Genomic DNA, 18,293 nt, shown 5'->3' on the forward strand with positions numbered 1-18,293 from the left:
TGATTTTGCATAATTTTCTAATATAGTCCTCTAAATTAATGTAGATATATTATTATTGGTTGATTTTTTATTTGATCGATGCATGGTTAGATGATTTAATAATAGCTAATGCTCTGATATTTCAATCAATTAGTAAATCTGAAAACATTTGTGCTTACTATCTAACCAGAGAAGAGTTGAAAGCAGGTGAACATAGTAGGCGAAGATGGCCTCAGTTGCAGTTGATCATGTGATTGGCACAATAATGTCTGCTCTTCAAGAGGAAGCAACATTGTTAGTAGGTATCAAAGATGAACTTGAGGAAATCAGCAAAGAACTTGTAAGCATGAGATCTTTTCTACAAGATGCTGAGAGAAACAAAGTCATGTCAAAAGGAGAGGAGACATGGGTTGCAGAGGTGAGGGACACTGCACACCAAATAGAAGACCTCATTGATGAGTACATGTATTACATGTATCGGAAACAATATTCAACAGTCGCCCATCGAATTTTTCTTACTCCAAAATCTCTTTTGGAGAAGCGTAGGATTGCCTCTAAGCTACAACAGATCAATAAAAACATCATAGGGATGGATGAGAGGAGAAAAAGATTTGGAAATGATCATGTAGAAGGTTCCAATGCTCACTGCGATTTGACATTATACCCAAGGGATTCAGCGGTTTTTATGAAAGAAGATGATGTTGTAGGGTTTGTAGATGAAAGCCGATTGTTGAAAACATGGTTAATAGATGGCGAAAAGCATTTAACTCTCATTTCAGTGGTTGGAATGGGAGGATCTGGTAAGACAACTCTAGTTGCCAAGACCTGCAACAATGAAACTGCAAAGTCCTATTTTGATTGCTATGCGTGGGTTACTGTCTCTCAGACATATGCGAGAGATGATTTACTCAGGAAGTTAATCAAAGAATGCCATGAATCAGGGAAGGCACGAGTTCCTAATGATTTGGGTACAAAGGACTTCAAAGACCTCGTAGAATATCTTATTGGTTATTTGAAGCATAAAAAATACCTAGTTATCTTGGATGATGTGTGGGATATAAGCTTATGGGAGAACATAAAGGCATCACTTCCAAATAATGAGTTTGGAAGTCGGATTATATTTACAACTCGAAATGAAGATGTGGGATCTTTTTCTTCCAATGTTAGAAGTCACATGCTTACTATTAAACCGCTGAAGAATGAAGAAGCATGGGATCTTTTTTGCAAGAAAGCATTTTTCAGCAATCCTGATAAATCTTGTCCAGAAGAACTTAAACCTCTAGCATTAGAACTGGTGGGAAAATGTGATGGACTACCTCTTGCAATTGTGGCTTTAGGTGGTGTCATGTCTTCCAAAAAGTCAACAAGTGAGTGGAGTAGTGTTTGGGACAACTTGAATTGGCAACTGAACAGTAATCCAAGGCTAGAAATAGTCAAGAGCATTTTGCTACTTAGTTTCAATTACTTGCCATCTCCATTAAAGTATTGTTTCTTGTATTGTTGCCTCTTCCCAGAAGACTATAAAATTCGACGACAAAGGCTCATTAGACTATGGATAGCGGAAGGATTTATTCAGAATGTTGACAGGACTACACCAAATGAAGTTGCAGAAAGTTATTTCATGGAACTCACACTTCGGAGCATGCTTCAAGTTGGAAGCAGAAATGCATGTGGGAGACCAAGAGCTTGCCAGATGCATGATCTTTTGCGTGAAATTGGTATATCAATGTTGGAGAGAGAGAAGTTTGGTGTAGTATATGATGGAAAAATAAAGATTAAAGAATGCCAACTTCATCAAGCTCGTCGCTTGTCTATTCAAACAACTAATGGAGACCTTCAGTCATATGGCAATATGAGACGTCTTCGTTCACTACTTGTATTTGTGGATAGTTCTGTGTCTTTCTCGAGCACATCGTTGCCAAATTTGAAGTTAATGAGGTCTTTAGATTTGGAAAATGTCGCGATTAATATCTTACCAGAAGGATTGGGGACTCTATTGAACTTAAGGTACTTGAACTTGAGAGGAACCCAGGTGCAAAAGCTTCCCAAATCTATTGGAAAACTGAGAAACCTTGAGAGTTTAGACATCACGAATACAAAAGTAAAAGAACTTCCGAGTGAAGTAGCTGAGTTACAGAACTTGTATCATCTGATTATGTGGAGCAAGGGGATTGCAAATAACTTGGGAGATTTTTTGTATCTCAATGGACTGCAAGTACCATTTAAAATTAGCAAATTGAAGAAATTGCAAGTCTTGTATTATATTGAAGCCAAAGGTGACATAATAAGACAACTTGGGAGTATGACCCAACTGAGGAGAATGGGCATTTCAAATTTGAGAGAAGCGGATGAGCATGACTTGTGCTCTTCAATCCTGAACTTGAAACTAATACGCACCTTGCGTCTCTATGTGAATAATGAAGCAGAGTTCCTTCGAATGGATGCACTGGAAACACCCCCACCCCAACTTCAAAAGCTTGGTTTGCATGGGAAACTAGAAAGGGTGCCACATTGGTTTTGCTCGCTTCAAAACCTAACATCATTAGGATTGCTTGGGTCTAGCTTGGAGGAAGATCAACTCCCTCATGTTGCAGCGCTACCCAATTTGGGACGCGTTACTCTAATTAATTCCTTCGTCGGAGAAAATCTACATTTCTACAGTGGATTTGCTAAGCTTAAAGAGTTATACTTGTTTAAGTTCCGTCAACTGAAAGGAATTATTATAGAGAAGGGGGCTATGCCAGATATCCAGAAATTGTGGATTGATTCCTGCTTTGCGTTGGATGCAGTGCCTCGAGGTATCGAATTCCTAACCAATCTTCAAACTATGTGGTTAACAAACTTTTCTTCAAGTCTTATAGATATGAAAAGTATAGATCGTTCAAAGTTGCAGCACATCCCAAATGTCAATATCATTGATACTATAGGTGAGCTTCCACAAACACACCTGTGTCCTTATTATAAGGATTTGAAATAACATTTTAGATTGAGGGTGAAATATTATTTTTGGAGATGTAGAATTTGGGGGTTATTGAATTTTCTATGAACCAAACTGAAATCGAACCAATAAATATCAATTCAATTTAATTTGATTATACTTCAAAATCGATTTAGTTTGGTGTGGAATTTCAAGTCATCCGTTTTTTTTTTTTTATTTTTCAAATTCGATTTTGAACAGGCCGAGTACTCTTCCTCAACAGTGACAGCAGTGGTGGTAACGGTAGCAGAGATGGAGAATCCTTTGTTTTATCACAATACCTTCAAGTATGTCACTTTTTTAAATGATAAAATTTTATGTGTCATTAAATTAGGCCAATACTATTTTGTAATAATAGAAATAACTTCACAACAATTATAGTCTAAATATATTTCACTATTAAAAAAGAGTCGAATGATCTCTTCATAACATGCAAAATTCAATTTCTGAATGATCTCTCATCGAACTTTTATCCATTCAAGAGAAATTTCTATCTATTGAGTTAACGAGGATTGTACGGTCATATATCCTAAGGTAAATGCTAAGATAGCATTAAGGAAGAAAAACGTCAAAACACGAGTTATTTGAAAAGGGAGAAGAGAGTAGGGGTGAGTAATCGGTCTGTTCAGTTCAAAACTGAATAGAACCGAATAAATTAAAAATCGAAATTTTAGTATTTATAAAAGTCTAACCGAACTGATTTTGATCAGAATTTAAATCGAACTAAATTAGTCTGATTCAGTTTGATTCGGTTCAGTTTGAATTTTTAATAATTTTTTTATTTTGTACATTTTATTTTTTGTATTTTAAAATATAATTGGAATATTTTAACCTTAATATAATATAATCTCTTTATACTATTGAAAATAATATACTAGTATCACTAATTGGTTCGATTCGATTTTTTAAATTTTTTTATCAAAACCTAACTGAATTGAAATAACTGAAATTTTTAAAATTAAAAATTAAATCGAATTGAAATGAATAAAAAATCGAATTAAAATTTTAAATTAACTTAGTTTGATCGATTTTTTCGATATGAACCGAAGACAGCTCACCCTAGAAGAGTGATATGCAAAGAAGTATATGGATAATAGATTATACTAATAGAATTAATATAGAATGGCCATATGAAAATTATATTTTTTTTATTAAAATAAAAAATTAAAGTTATTGCAATTATTAATATAATAAATTATAGTTATTCAAGTTTAATAGTTTGATTATTTAATATACGTGACAATTGATTTAGAGTGTAAAAAAATTATTTTATTTTTTATTATATTTAAACTATTTATATTTATTTATTTTTTATAGTTACTTAAATTGAATAAAATTTTAATTTGATAATATTTTATGTAATTAGCTCTATTAAATCTTTAATTATTTTATGTTTATTACCGTTAATATTTTTTTGTCAATTATATATGATTATTTTATATAATTATTCAGATGAAAGGAAAAAAATATATAACATTTGTTAATTAAATTATATTATATATGATTTTAAAAAATTATCAAATCAATAAATAATACTAAATGTGAGATAGTAAAATTTTTTACACAATCTTTTATTATGGAATTACTGTTAATATATAAATATATATATATTTCTTTATCATCTATTCTTCGTTTTAAAATTCTTCCATATTCTAAATCTGAAGCATCCGTTTCTACAATTTTAAATGCATTCGGATTCGGGATATAAAGATAAATGATTTCTTTTACTAAGGATTTTATGTGCCTTATAATGCTATATGTTCTTCAGTCCATGGACCAGCATTTTTCTTAAGCCTATCATGTAATGGTTTTATCGTTCTGTTTAAATTTGAATAAAAATCTATAACATAATTTAGGCAACCTAGAAATCTCTATAATTGGATTTTATTAGTTATTTCATTAGGAAACTTATCTCCAACAAAATGCTTGGATCGTTACATAGAATGATTCAGAGTTAAAATAACATACAATTTAAACAACATATGTAAATAAGCAACATAAGTAAATTTATCGGCCTCAAAAATGTCATAGGCTTTTAGATAAATTTACTGGCCTCCCAAAGTCATTAGCCTTTATAAGCAAATAAACAATTTAAATGCAGTAGTAAATAATAATTTTCATATATGGAAGATCAGCCTAGACTGCAACCACAGAGCATAATTATGGTTTATTTTATTACGGCGGTTAGGGTTCCTGCAACCTTAACCTGTGATCCCCAGAGTTAAGTCAGAGTGTAGGGGAAGAAGAGAAATGTGCCGTCAACACGGGCTTATATAAGTAGTAAGAAAGTATAAATTCAAAATAAAATTTATTACAAATAAACTTACTTTTACAGAACTTGAAACTTTTACAGAATTTTTAAGAAATATAAGCAGAAGAGAATTGATTTACAGAGGAAGTGAAGATAGAGAGAATACAGAAATAGAAAATACATATGTGCCTTCATAAGGGGAGAGGCTCCCTTTTATAGAAATTTTTAATCTTTTACTGTTGAGTCACAAGAGATTTACTCTTGATTCACGCGGACTTTTACTGTTCATTAATAGTGACTTGTCTACCACTGCTTCTGTCTTTTACTGCTGCTTTTTACTGTTTATGAACAGTTTGTCTGCCACTGCTGTTCTTTTTACTGTAGATGAATAGTTCGTCTGCTACCTTTTTTACTGTTGATGCACAAGACTTTGTCTGCCACCAATTTTACTGTGTTTGTCTTTAATTTGATTCTGAAGATGATGAGGACGATGAGGTGTCCCTTTCCTTTTTCTCTTTTCCTTTTTTTCTTTATTTTTTCTTTCTTTTTCTTTTCTTTTCTTTTTTACTTTGTCGGTCTTGCTTTTAATTTTTATTGCTGGCAATATTCCGTAACAGTCATCTTCATTACTGTCGCAGTGAGAAGATGCCGGATTTTTATTGAAGGATGACGTACTTGATGCTGTCGACTCCGATTCCGAACTTGACTGTTTTTTAAGTTTTCTTTTGCTGGATTTTTTCTTTGAAGTCTTTTTACTCGAAGATTGCTTGGACGAACCTTTACTACTGGACTTTCCTTCTTGCTTTAGTTCTTCTGTTTTGATTGATTCTCCTAAACTCAATTGACTAAACATTTGTTGGCATATCATTTTATATTCCTCAGGGGTTTTGGCTGCTGCTAGCATAGCTTGACACTGGGCCTTTTGGGCTCCAAACGGAGACTCTCCTTGCAGGGCTAGTTTACTAGCATAGGAGATTGTAGGGAACTGGGTTTTTTTAAGAATCCAATTCTTTACAACAATTTCAGCGGTGGAATTTCTGAATGATCTCCACCATTTTACTTTGTGCTTTTTTACTATAACCGGAATATTTAATTCTGTTGTACACTGAAAATCAAAATACCATTGATATACTCATACGATAAAAAATTGGGTACAAAAATACATTAAATGGGTATATATTTCTCACTCTAGTGTGGTTTATAATTGGTTTTAAAATACTGATATATTTGGAGTACTTTTGGTGATAAGACATCATCAGTAATACCCCTATACTGCCACCACTTTAAAAACCAGTTAGGAAATCTGGTGGTGGTTTTAATATTTTGCTGGTCAAAATATATCAACCACGAGTGAGTAGTCGTTGGATTTTGAATACAAAAAACATTCCTCCATGCATCTATATAATCAAAATAGTTATACGAGGTAGAATACTTTTTTAAAGTTTTAAATTGTATTGCAGTGTATAAACTTGGGATCGACCAATCTTTTGGATGGACTACAAGTTTTATTTGAATGGAAAAATATGCTATTACTCCTTTATGATTTTTATCAAAATTGTGTTTTATTCTAGCTGAACCTGTTTCTTCCAAAATACTTTGATAATATTCCTGAGGTTTTAAAATGTCTTTTTGGCATTAAAAACCAATTCTTAGGATAATTTTTTCTAATTACTTCACAAGGATTTATGTCATTAAAACCATGTTCTATTTCAATTTCAAATTCTGAAATGCCTTTTAAAAACCATTTATGAATACCGGAGTTATAATCTTGAGAAGATTGAATTTTTTGCAAACCCACAGCCTTCAACGGATTTGATACGTCTTTACTGTCTACCGTTTGAGACAAACTAGCCGTACCATAAGCGGGTACGATCGCTTTAGATTTAGAGGCCATACCTAAATCTCCTGAATAGGAGGCTATACTTTGCAGGGCTTTAATCACCTCTGGTGATTGACTTAATTCTTCGATCCATCTTTTTAAGTCTTTTGAGGCTTTATCTGGCTCTTAGGATTTTATGGTAGTTTTACTAAGTTCAGAAGGTTTATTGGTGGTTTTAATGAGTTCTTCCGAGTGCTCGGAAAGGGCTTTAGTGGTGGAACTAGAGTTGGATTTTATCTCATTCTGTTTATTCTTCTTTCTTCCCATCTTTCTGTAAAAATTCTCTTGTTAGAAAATCTGGAATATTATTATTACTGCCTTTAATATATTCAATATCAAAATAAAATATATTTAAAATTGCTTGCCATCTAGCAAAAATCTGTTTAGAGGCAAGGTTTTTAACATCCTTTTTCAAAACATCTCTAGCAGATTTACAATCAATTCTTACTAAATATTTTTTATTTAACAAATCAGAATGAAATTTATTTATGCAAATCACAATACTTAAAATTGCTTTTTTAATAGTAGAATAATTTAACTGGGCTGAATTCCAATATTCTAAAGTCAATTGGATTATTCTTTCTTTATCTTCTATTCTTTGTTTTAAAATTTCTCCATATCCTAAATCTGAAACATCCGTTTCTACAATTTTAAATGCATTCGGATTCGGGATATAAAGATAAAGGATTTCTTTTACTAAGGATTTTATGTGCCTTATAATGCTGGTATGTTCTTCAGTCCATGGATCAGCATTTTTCTTAAGTCATCATGTAATGGTTTTATCATTCTGTTTAAATTTGGGTAAAAATCTATAACATAATTTAGGCAACCTAAAAATCTCTGTAATTGGGTTTTATTGGTTATTTCATCAGGAAACTTATCTCCAAATATCATCGTTCTTTCTATAGGCTGGATTATACCTTATTCTATATAATGTCCTAAAAACCTAATCTTAGTCTGAAATAAATTCAGTTTAGTTTTACTTAATACTAATCCATTCTTTTTTATGATCATACAGAATGTCTTTAAATGTTTAAAATGTTTAAAATGTTCTTCTATACTTTGACTGAATACTAAGACATCATCTATATAAACTATACAGAATTTTGAATAAGGATTAAAAATATTATTCATTATTCTCTGAAATTCAGAGGGGGCATTTTTTAGACCAAAAGGCATTACATTCCATTCATACTGACCAAAAGGAACTGTAAATGATGTTTTATATCTATCTTTAGGATGAATTTGAATCTGCCAGTACCCTGACTTCATATCAAACTTACTAAAAATATTTGCATTATATAGTCTATTTAAATGTTTAAAATGTTCTTCTATACTTTGACTGAATACTAAGATATCATCTATATAAACTATACAGAATTTTGAATAAGGATTAAAAATATTATTCATTATTCTCTGAAATTTAGAGGGGGCATTTTTTAGACCAAAAGGCATTACGTTCCATTCATACTGACCAAAAGGAACTGTAAATGCTGTTTTATATCTATCTTTAGGATGAATTTAAATCTGCTAGTACCCTGACTTCATATCAAACTTACTAAAAATATTTGCATTATATAGTCTATTTAAAAGATCTTTTTTATTTGGAATGAGGTACCTAATCCATTTTAATGTTGTATTTAATGGTATATAATTTATAACTAACATTGGTGTACCTCTTTCTATTTCTGCATTTTTATTAACATAAAAAGCTGCACACGACCAAGGGTTTCTAGATTTACTAATTAATTTTTTATCTTCTAGTTCTTTAATCTCTTTTTTACAATGTTCTAATAAATTCTGGTGCCATTTGAATTGGTCTTGCCTTAGTTGATATGGTCTTTTCATCAAAATTTACTTCATATGGCAGATCTACTATATACTGTTTCCTATTCCAAAACGCATTCGGGTGATCCGAACATAATTCCTTCTCCATATAGTCTCTTAAATTTTTAATCTTCTCTTTTATATATTCTTTTTCTAACTGGTTTTTAATCCTATTAAAATGTACATTATTCTTTAAATTTTTTAGATCTTCTGTCTTGAATTTTATTATAGAATTTATCTCCATTGTCCTTATGGAGTGTGACTTTATTAAATTTAAATTTTTCTTTTTAGACTTTTCTGTAAAATCTAATTTAATTGACTTATTTCTTGTTTTAAACTTTATGCAATCATCTTTCACTGAATATGGAGTTATTAAACTTATAAAAGGGGTTCCTAATATTACCATATAATTTATATGCTGGAATAATAAAAATACAGTTTTTATTTCTAAATCCTGATTTACTATTAATGCTTCTGTTTTTCCTAATATATTTAATTTAGTCCTATTTGCTGCAGATAATTTTTCTTTAGTTTTAATCCAAAATCTCTTTGGCACTAAACTTGATTTTATACAATTTAAATCTGCTCGTGTATCAAATAATGCTATAGTATCTATCATAAACTCTTCTGATAACTTAATTGTTAATTTTATTAAATATTTTCTAGAAGTTATCTCCTGTAATAACATTATAAAATTACTATCTACTTCTTTACTATCTAAGTGACTTATCTCATTCTGGTCATCCTCATCTTCCTTTTCTGAAGAAGACGACTCAGAAATTAACTGTTCTTCTAAAATTTTTATCCTTTTTGCATTCTTTTGAAGCTGATGCCTCAAATCTTTTACTTCATTTTTTATTATTTTAATTTCTTTCTGCAACTCCTCAATAGACGTTTTTTCTTTTAATTGTTTATTTTTATTTAATATTTTAGTTAGATCATATGTTTGCTTATTTATTTTAGGAATACTATTTTTAATTTCTTCTGTCTCATCCATACTCTTAATTAATTTTTTAAGAAATTTTTCTTTAGTACTATTATCCTCTATACTATTTATTAATTCTAATAATGAATTTTGCTCTTTAGTTAATACACTTATTGATTTTCCTGACGAGCTAGTTTCTAACTCATCTATCTGATTTTCACTTTCTAAAAATTATGACTCTGAGGATTCTAAATCTATATAGAGTTCCTGAATCTTATTTATTATTTCTTCTTCTAAATCTAACTCATTTAATTTTTTATTAAACTTACAAAACTTAGAGGTGTGACCTTTCTGTTGACAATTATAACATATTAAGTCTTTAAATAATTTTTTATTATGGGGTTTACCTTTTTGGATTTTTTTCTTATATTTTTTATAAGGCTTATAATTTTTCTTTTTATTATAATATTCTTCTTTACTTGGTTTTGTATATATCTTTTCTTATAATACTGATATTTTTATGATATTTTCTTGGTTTATCTTTTGAACACTGACCATTACATCCTTTATTCTGGCCTATTCCATAATCAAATTGTTTACAAAAAGATCATAGTTCTTGTTTAGTTTTATGCATCTCATGTAACAGCCCGAAAACCGGTACCCCTCTGTAACGGCCCGAACCATCACCGGCACTAGGATCCAGATCGGCTTAAGGCCGCCGGGACCCGTAGTAAGCCTACTAAACACTCTGCACATCTGGACTAATCCCATACATGATCAAGCTTAAACTTTAAAACTGCAAAGCTTAAAAACTTTTCTTTTACTTACCAAGCTTGACCTGTATGCACTATGTTTGAAAACATAGAATCCGCTCTCTTAGGGTCAGCATAATGTACATCAGGCTTGGTTCTCATAAAACATCATTAAAACATCATGATCCATGTACTAAGGGATTATCCAAACTCTAGGGCCAAGCACAAACTACAACTCTGCATACATTACATGTCATAACATGTCTTTACATAACTGTACATAACATAACTTTACATCATGTAACAAAACATCAAGATACATGTCCACTATACACTATTACATGACATAACCATACCATACCCTTAACCGTTACTCTATCTGACTCCATGTGCTACCTCTGGTCCTGCAAAACTGGGGTTAGGGGAGTGGGGTGAGCTATACTAGCCCAGTGAGCAGAATAATAAAAACATTATATTAATACTTCATGCTTTCATGAAATGCATCACATCACAAACAAAACACATCAAGGATGGTATTGTCACCAATAGTCCTCTACATAGTTCAATCGTGCCAGGGGCGTAGAATGGGCCTCACTGGTCTTTCTCTTACATAACATAACATAACATAACATTTCAATGTGCCAGGGGCGTAGAATGGGCCTCACTGGTCTTTCTCTTACATAGTGCCACAGGCGTAGAATGGACCTCACTGGTCTTCCATACCATAACATCATCATCATAACATACGAGGACTAAAGGATCATCCAATAACCAATCCACATCAACATCATAAAGTGCAATGCAACATATTCATGAATTCTAATGCAAACATCCTAGAATATCACATGGTATTTGTGATGCATGATTAATGCTAAAACTTTCATTAATTTAAAATATAAGGTTTATTCTACTCACCTCTAGCTAACGCTCTACTGACTCTGGAGCAGCTAACTCACTGCTGAGGTCCTCGGTTCCTCAGGTCCGATCCTACACAGGTGGACTCAAATGAGGGACCAAATGTACTCTAACATAACACTAAACATCTCCCCAAAAACCCCTCTAAACATCATCAAAATATGCATAGAAAACACTCATGAAAGGGCTGGACAGGGCACTTTCGGCGGCAGGTTCGGCAGCCGAAAGTCCCTCCAGAGCCGAAACTCAGGCACTTTCGGCGGCACCTTCGGCGGCCGAAAGTCCTCTCCAGAGCCGAAAGTTCAAACTTTCGGGGGCAAGGTTAGGTGGCCAAACCATGCATCCATAGGCAGCTTCGGCGGCCGAAACCACTTTCGGCGGCCGAAACCACTGTCGGCGGCCGAAACCACTTTCGGCGGCCGAAACCACTTTCGGCGGCCGAAACCACTTTCGGCGGCCGAACCTGAGTTCATCCAGAACTCAGCCTCGCATGCATACAAGCCTCCCAAACCTTCCAAACACCCAAAAATGCATAAACACTTTACCATGCATAAAGGAGCTTAACTCAAGGTTAAACTCCCACAAACATCACATATATCATACATAAACACATATTTACCTAAAAGGTAACATAAACCTTAAACTATTAGATCTACTCTAATCATGCATCAAAACTCCCTTAAAATCTCTCAAAACTTACTTAAAACACAAGGAAAAGCAAGGATCTACACTTACCTCTTGAAGATTGAGGGTTGGTGCGATCCAAAGCTAGAGATATGGAGAACCCAAGCTCCAAAAGTCTCCAAGCTCCAAAACTTTGCTTTTTAGCTCAAAATCTTCAAAACCAAGTTTAAAAACTCATTAAACTTGTAAGAACTTGAAGAAAGCATGAAATCAACCAAAGGAGGGCATGAACACACCTGAGCTCGAGAATGGGGAGAAAACTCGCCCATTTTCGGTCTGAGGGTCCTTTATAGGTGGCCTGCTGAACCACCCTCGGCAGCCTAACGTGCCTCCTAAACTCATGCATGTTCGGCGGCCGAACTTGAGATTCGGCGGCCGAACCTGGTTTCTGCCCTCAACACTTTTGAAAGCCCAAAGCACTCCCGAAACAGCCCTATGTTCGGCGGCCGAACTTGAGGTTCGGCGGCCGAACTTGAGGTTCGGCAGCCGAACCTGGCATTTTCCCTCCTTGGCCTTTTCTTTTCAAAAACTCAATTTTCTTAATTAAAACCATAAAAACACATAAAACATTTTAGAAAACCTTTATAAAAAACCTCTCTTATACCCTTAGGAAAGGCTCCGACATCCTTGAATCCCGGATTCCAACGGAGATATCCGCCGGAACGTAGGAATCCCAATGTCGGGGTCTAGCCGGGTATTACATCTCATATTTTAAAGTTCTTTGCAATTTTAGATCATGGCATATATGTAATCATTCTTTCTGAATTATGCTTACTAACTGACCATATGTTAATTTACTATAAGGTATCGGATTCCCATACTGCTGTTTTATATTATTTCTTACCTTTTCTCCTAAGAAATAAGGAAGTCCTGCTAAAAATTTTTCCTTTCAGAAATCTTGATTTGAATCCTCCCTTAACATTAGCCTAGTTAAGAAAGTTGTTTTATAATACTGAAAATCACTTAATAGTTTACATTTTAAATTACTTAATAATTCAGCATTTTTATCTTTTAAATAAGATGGATCTCTTATAAAATATAAAGAAATAGTTCAAATTAAGGTTGATACTGCATCTTGTATAGTTTCTCCTAATTCATTATATATAGGCTCTCCATCATTATTTACCTGTATTGAATTTAATATTTCTAACTGTTCCTGATATGTTAGGTGGTAATCCCACCAACCTTTTAACTGTCCCGTAAAACCTGCTATAATTATCTCAGCTATTGCTCTATCTGAGGCAAAAGACTGGGTTTTATATGCATTAGCTGCCATAGTCATTTGTTGTAATATACTTAATATATTATACTCAGACAATCCATCTATATTCCATTCATAGACTGTTGATGCATTATATTTAAACTGAGAAGTAATATTTGGTTTATCTATCAGTCCTAGATCTGGTGCTTTACTAACTATTTCTCTATGTGATATAGGATTTACCTCAAATTAATTTATATCTTCTGACTCTGGTTGACTCTGTTCAGTCTCAGAACTTGACTCTGACTCTTGTTCTTCTTCTATGACACTTATAATTTTAGACTGGGGTGTTTCCTGTGCTACATTTTTACTAGAGCCTGAAGTTTCTATTCTACTTAACTGGTCTTTTAGACTCTGTAAAAATTTATTTTTATTAGTTTTTAATTCCTTTTGACTCGAACTAGATACTTGATATGGCTTAAAAACATGTGACTTTATTTTTGGTTTTATTTCCTCTTTTTCTTCTACCTACTTATTTTTTTAAAATACTTTCCATCTTTTTTAACTGAGTTCCTATACATATTAAACTAGCATTACTAAAATTATTTTATTCTATTATTTTTTTATCTGTATCATTTTCTTTAGCTATCTTATATGGTGCACAAATTATTTCCTTATCTCCATGTATTATTTTACTCATTGTTTTAGGTGGAAATTCACTCTAAATTACCGTATCATTTAATATCCGTTCTGGCTTTTTATCTCTTACCGTTATCGGATTAATGCTTTTCCTTTTATTTAGTTTAAACCATTCAAAAGATCCTATTTCTTCCTTGTTCTGGCTAATATAATCAAGATATATTTCCTTTAGATCCTCAAACTTATGTTCTTTAACTATTTTATTTAATTTACTTAAATTTTTTGTCTTTGTTATTTCCTTTAAAAATTTATTTTCAATTTTTTCTTTACTAAGAACATTTAATTCTCTATTTATATTATTTATATTTTCTGTAATGGCTGATACAGATGGTGATGATGGAGATGAGAGTGCTATATCTACCTGCTGATTTAGATAATTTTCTACTTTATTATATACTGCTTGGAGAACTGAGAAACTATAATCTACTCCTTTCATTTTAAGATGTCTGTTTGGAATATCTGATGTAGAAAACCTTGGTTTTACTATAGTCTGTATTACTGGTTTAGGTTCATCCCCTTTATATGTTACATAGATTACTGATGGTAGGTTTGAGGCTCTTCCTATATCTTCTGTTATCACTGAAGATGAAGATCCTGTATACCTACTACTTACACTTCTATTAAATTTTAATGATATTTTACCATTCTCAAACTATTCAATTTTACTCAGATTTGTATTTGGTTTTACCTTTTCTGGTTCTGGTGGAGGAACTACTCCTTCTAATATCCATTCATCTGGCAATATTATATCCTTCCACTGAATTGTTTTAGCAATTACCGTATTAGTTTTAGTTAAATCTGTCTGCAAAAATCTAGTCTCTCCTAACTTAGGTTGTAACTTATATTTAGTACCAAAGGCTGAACTCATAGCTTTATAAAGAATTTTATATATTAATGCTATCGGGATAGATCCTTCCTTCATTTTATAATTATGGGTTTTAATTTCTAAAACTATGCTATCTAAGATATTTAAATCATTTAATGAAATGGTCGGATAAGAATCAAAAGATATGGGTCCTTCACTTAAACTAGTTTCAACAGATCTTAACAAAGAATTTTAAAAATTTAAAAATTTTGCATATTTTACTACTGCCAAAATACTAGTATTTAATTATTCTCTTGTTAAAGGTTTTATTCCTACTTGAATTAATCCTATATGAATATACTTGGGGTCCACTTTAAAAGAAAAGGAGGAAATAAAACCAAAAATCATTTAGGGCGCAACCAATTCTACCAAAAACTTAAATTGTTAGTAGAGGCGCTGTTTACCCCTATATAGCCCAGGAACTCCGCACACGGTAACGTCTCTCACGTTGAGTTGCCACATTGGGGACCGGGCCCACATTGGCACTTTTCCTTTGGCCATATTAAATCCCACTATATTTTTTTTTATAATAATTTATTTTATAATATAAATATTTTTTTATAGGATAGTTATTCAATTTTTATAAAGATATTTTTAAATTTTATTTATTATTAAACTAAAAATACAATAAAATTTTTTTAATAATACAACTCTAGTTATAAAAATTTAGAGTAAAATTAGTAAAATAAATTTTAATTTATTATTTTTTTAGCTTAATTTTAATTTATTAAGGATTAAAATAGAGATTTGCCGTTAAATTGCCAACTGCCACATCTTTACCTCTCAGCCACACATTTCAAAGTCACCGGCTGACTCACTCTTGTTGAAGTCTTCCTCAGGTCGATAACACAAAATTTGCAAGAACAACTTGCTTACTATTCCTCGAGACCGGCGGCGATATTCCTTCTTCTCTGCTAAGGCTTTCTGAAACCTGTTAAATTTAACAGTAAGTCCTCTGATTTTGCATAATTTTCTAATATAGTCCTCTAAATTAATGTAGATATATTATTATCTGGTTGATGTTTTATTTGATAGATGCATGGTTAAATCATTTAATAATAGCTAATGCTCTTATGTTTCAATCAATTAGTAAATCTGAAAACATTTGTGCTTACTATCTAACCAGAGAAGAGTTGAAAGCAGGTGAACACAGTAGGCCAAGATGGCCTCAGTTGTAGTTGATCATGTGATTGGCACAATAATGACTGCTCTTCAAGAGGAAGCAACATTGTTAGTAGGTATCAAAGATGAACTTGAGGAAATCAGCAAAGAACTTGTAAGCATGAGATCTTTTCTACAAGATGCTGAGAGAAACAAAGTCATGTCAAAAGGAGAGGAGACATGGGTTGCAGAGGTGAGGGACACTGCACACCAAATAGAAGACCTGTTAACAATTGCAGCAATGGAGAGCAAGGGAAGAAGATGAAAAAATTGAGGAAGAAGACTTCTCTATTGATCTAGTATTCTCTTTCTGGAGAAGTTACAAAAAGGAAGCTTTTATAGAAAGCTTTTACAAGTCAAAAGTGTCCATCTTAGTATCTAACCTTTCTAATATTAAAAAAACATAATCCCATTAAATCTGGAATTCTGATTTCAGAAACAGAGTTTCTGATACAGCAGGTTCAACAGAAACCAGAATGCAATAACCAAAGGATAAAACTTAACAAAAATACAAAATATTTCTAACTAGTTTCCAACTACAATCTCAACTAGACTAACACTCCTCCTTGATATTGTTTTTGGAAACACCAAGCAAGGATTTCATGAACTCAAGTTTTGCTCTTGGTAATGCTTTTGTAAAAATATCAGCCTGCTGCAAATTTGAAGTGCAATGGACCAGCTGTAACGACCCGAAAATCCGGACCGCTACCGGCGCTAGGATCCAGATCGGCATAAGGCCGCCGGGACCCGTAGCAAGCCTACTATGCATCCTGTACAGCTGGTATAATCCCAAACATGATCAAACATATCCATAAAACATTTAAAACTTTACCTTTTACCAGTTTGACCTGTGTATGCACTATGACCGAACTCATAGAACCCCTAGGGTCAGCATACCCTATGTCAAACTCGGTCCATCACATGTAACAACATAAAATAAAACTCATGTACAAAGGGATTATCCAACTCGGGCCAAGCACAATACTATAACTCTGCACATATAACATAATATCATTATGTAAAACAACTCTTTTACGTCATTACATAAACCTTACATTACATCAATACCTATCTTTACAAAGCATCATGTCCACTACTAAACTATTACTCAACATAACCATAGCCATAGCTTGACGACTTCCTGAACTATCTCTGGCCCTGCATACCTGGGGTTAGGGGAGAGGGGTGAGCTATAAAGCCCAGTGAGCAGAAACCATAAAGAAAACAATTCATTTTAACATATGCTATCATGGAGTGCATCACAACACAAACATATCACATCAAGGATGAATTTGTCACCATTAGCCCTCTACATATCGTAATATGTCCCACTATACCAGGGGCGATGAGGCCACACCTAGTATTCGCTTACATAACTCATATCCTAACATGTCCAACTACACCAGGGGCGATTAGGCCTCACCTAGTGTTCGCTTACATAACATAGTACCAGGGGCGACCTGGTCTTTCTATCTCATATCATACCATGGCATATCATATCACATTATCTCATCTCATACTGAGGGCTAAGGATAATCCAATATCCATCCACATCAACAACATATTATGCAATGCATCATATTCGTGGGTTCTAATGCAAAACAACCTAATACATATATCATGGCATTTTATGATGCATGGATCATGCTCTAAAAACATTTAATTTATTTTAAAACATAAGGTTTAGTTCCACTCACCTTTGACTAGCTCTGGGCCGACTTTGAAACGGCTGACACTGCTAAACACCTCGGATCCTCGGGTCCGATCCTACACAGGTGGACTCCAGTGAGGTGCCAAACATACTCTAAACAACTCATAAACAACTCCCCAAAAGCCCCCTAAAACATCATAGAAACATGCATAGAAAACACCCAAGAAAAGGCTGGACAGGGCACTTTCGGCGACACTTTCGGCGGCCGAAAGTCCCAGACAGAGACGAAAGTCAGGCAGGTTCGGCGGCACCTTCGGCGGCCGAACCCTCTCTCCAGAGATGAAAGTCAGGCACTTTCGGCGGCCGAACATTACCTTCGGCGGCCGAAAGTCTGCTTTCAAGCCAAAACTCAACTTTCGGGGGCAAGGTTAGGCGGCCACTCCCTGCATCCTCAGGCAGGTTCGGCGGCCGAAACCACCTTCGGCGGCCGAACCTGAGTTCATCCAGAACTCAGCCTTTGTGCATTT

At 33.4% G+C, this 18,293-nt stretch overlaps 1 protein-coding gene across 8 annotated transcripts in view; it reads left to right on the forward strand.

Moving 5' to 3' along the window:
* The window catches only part of LOC110606368 (disease resistance protein RPM1), a 53,316-nt gene that overhangs the window by 161 nt on the left and 34,862 nt on the right, over positions 1-18,293 (forward strand). For 4 of the 8 annotated variants that reach the window (XM_043953312.1, XM_043953314.1, XM_043953313.1 and 1 more), the window contains exon 2: positions 170-2,777. In XM_043953312.1, coding sequence (XP_043809247.1) covers positions 206-2,777 — 2,572 coding nt within the window. In that variant the 5' untranslated portion in view covers positions 170-205. Of the gene's footprint in view, positions 1-169; positions 2,907-3,157; positions 3,626-5,845; positions 6,019-18,293 lie in introns of those variants that run through there. The other 4 variants (XM_021745146.2, XM_043953315.1, XM_021745145.2 and 1 more) reach the window with 4 other exon arrangements.

The sequence above is a fragment of the Manihot esculenta genome, chromosome 18, assembly GCF_001659605.2.
Source record: "Manihot esculenta cultivar AM560-2 chromosome 18, M.esculenta_v8, whole genome shotgun sequence".
Classification (NCBI taxonomy): domain Eukaryota; kingdom Viridiplantae; phylum Streptophyta; class Magnoliopsida; order Malpighiales; family Euphorbiaceae; genus Manihot; species Manihot esculenta.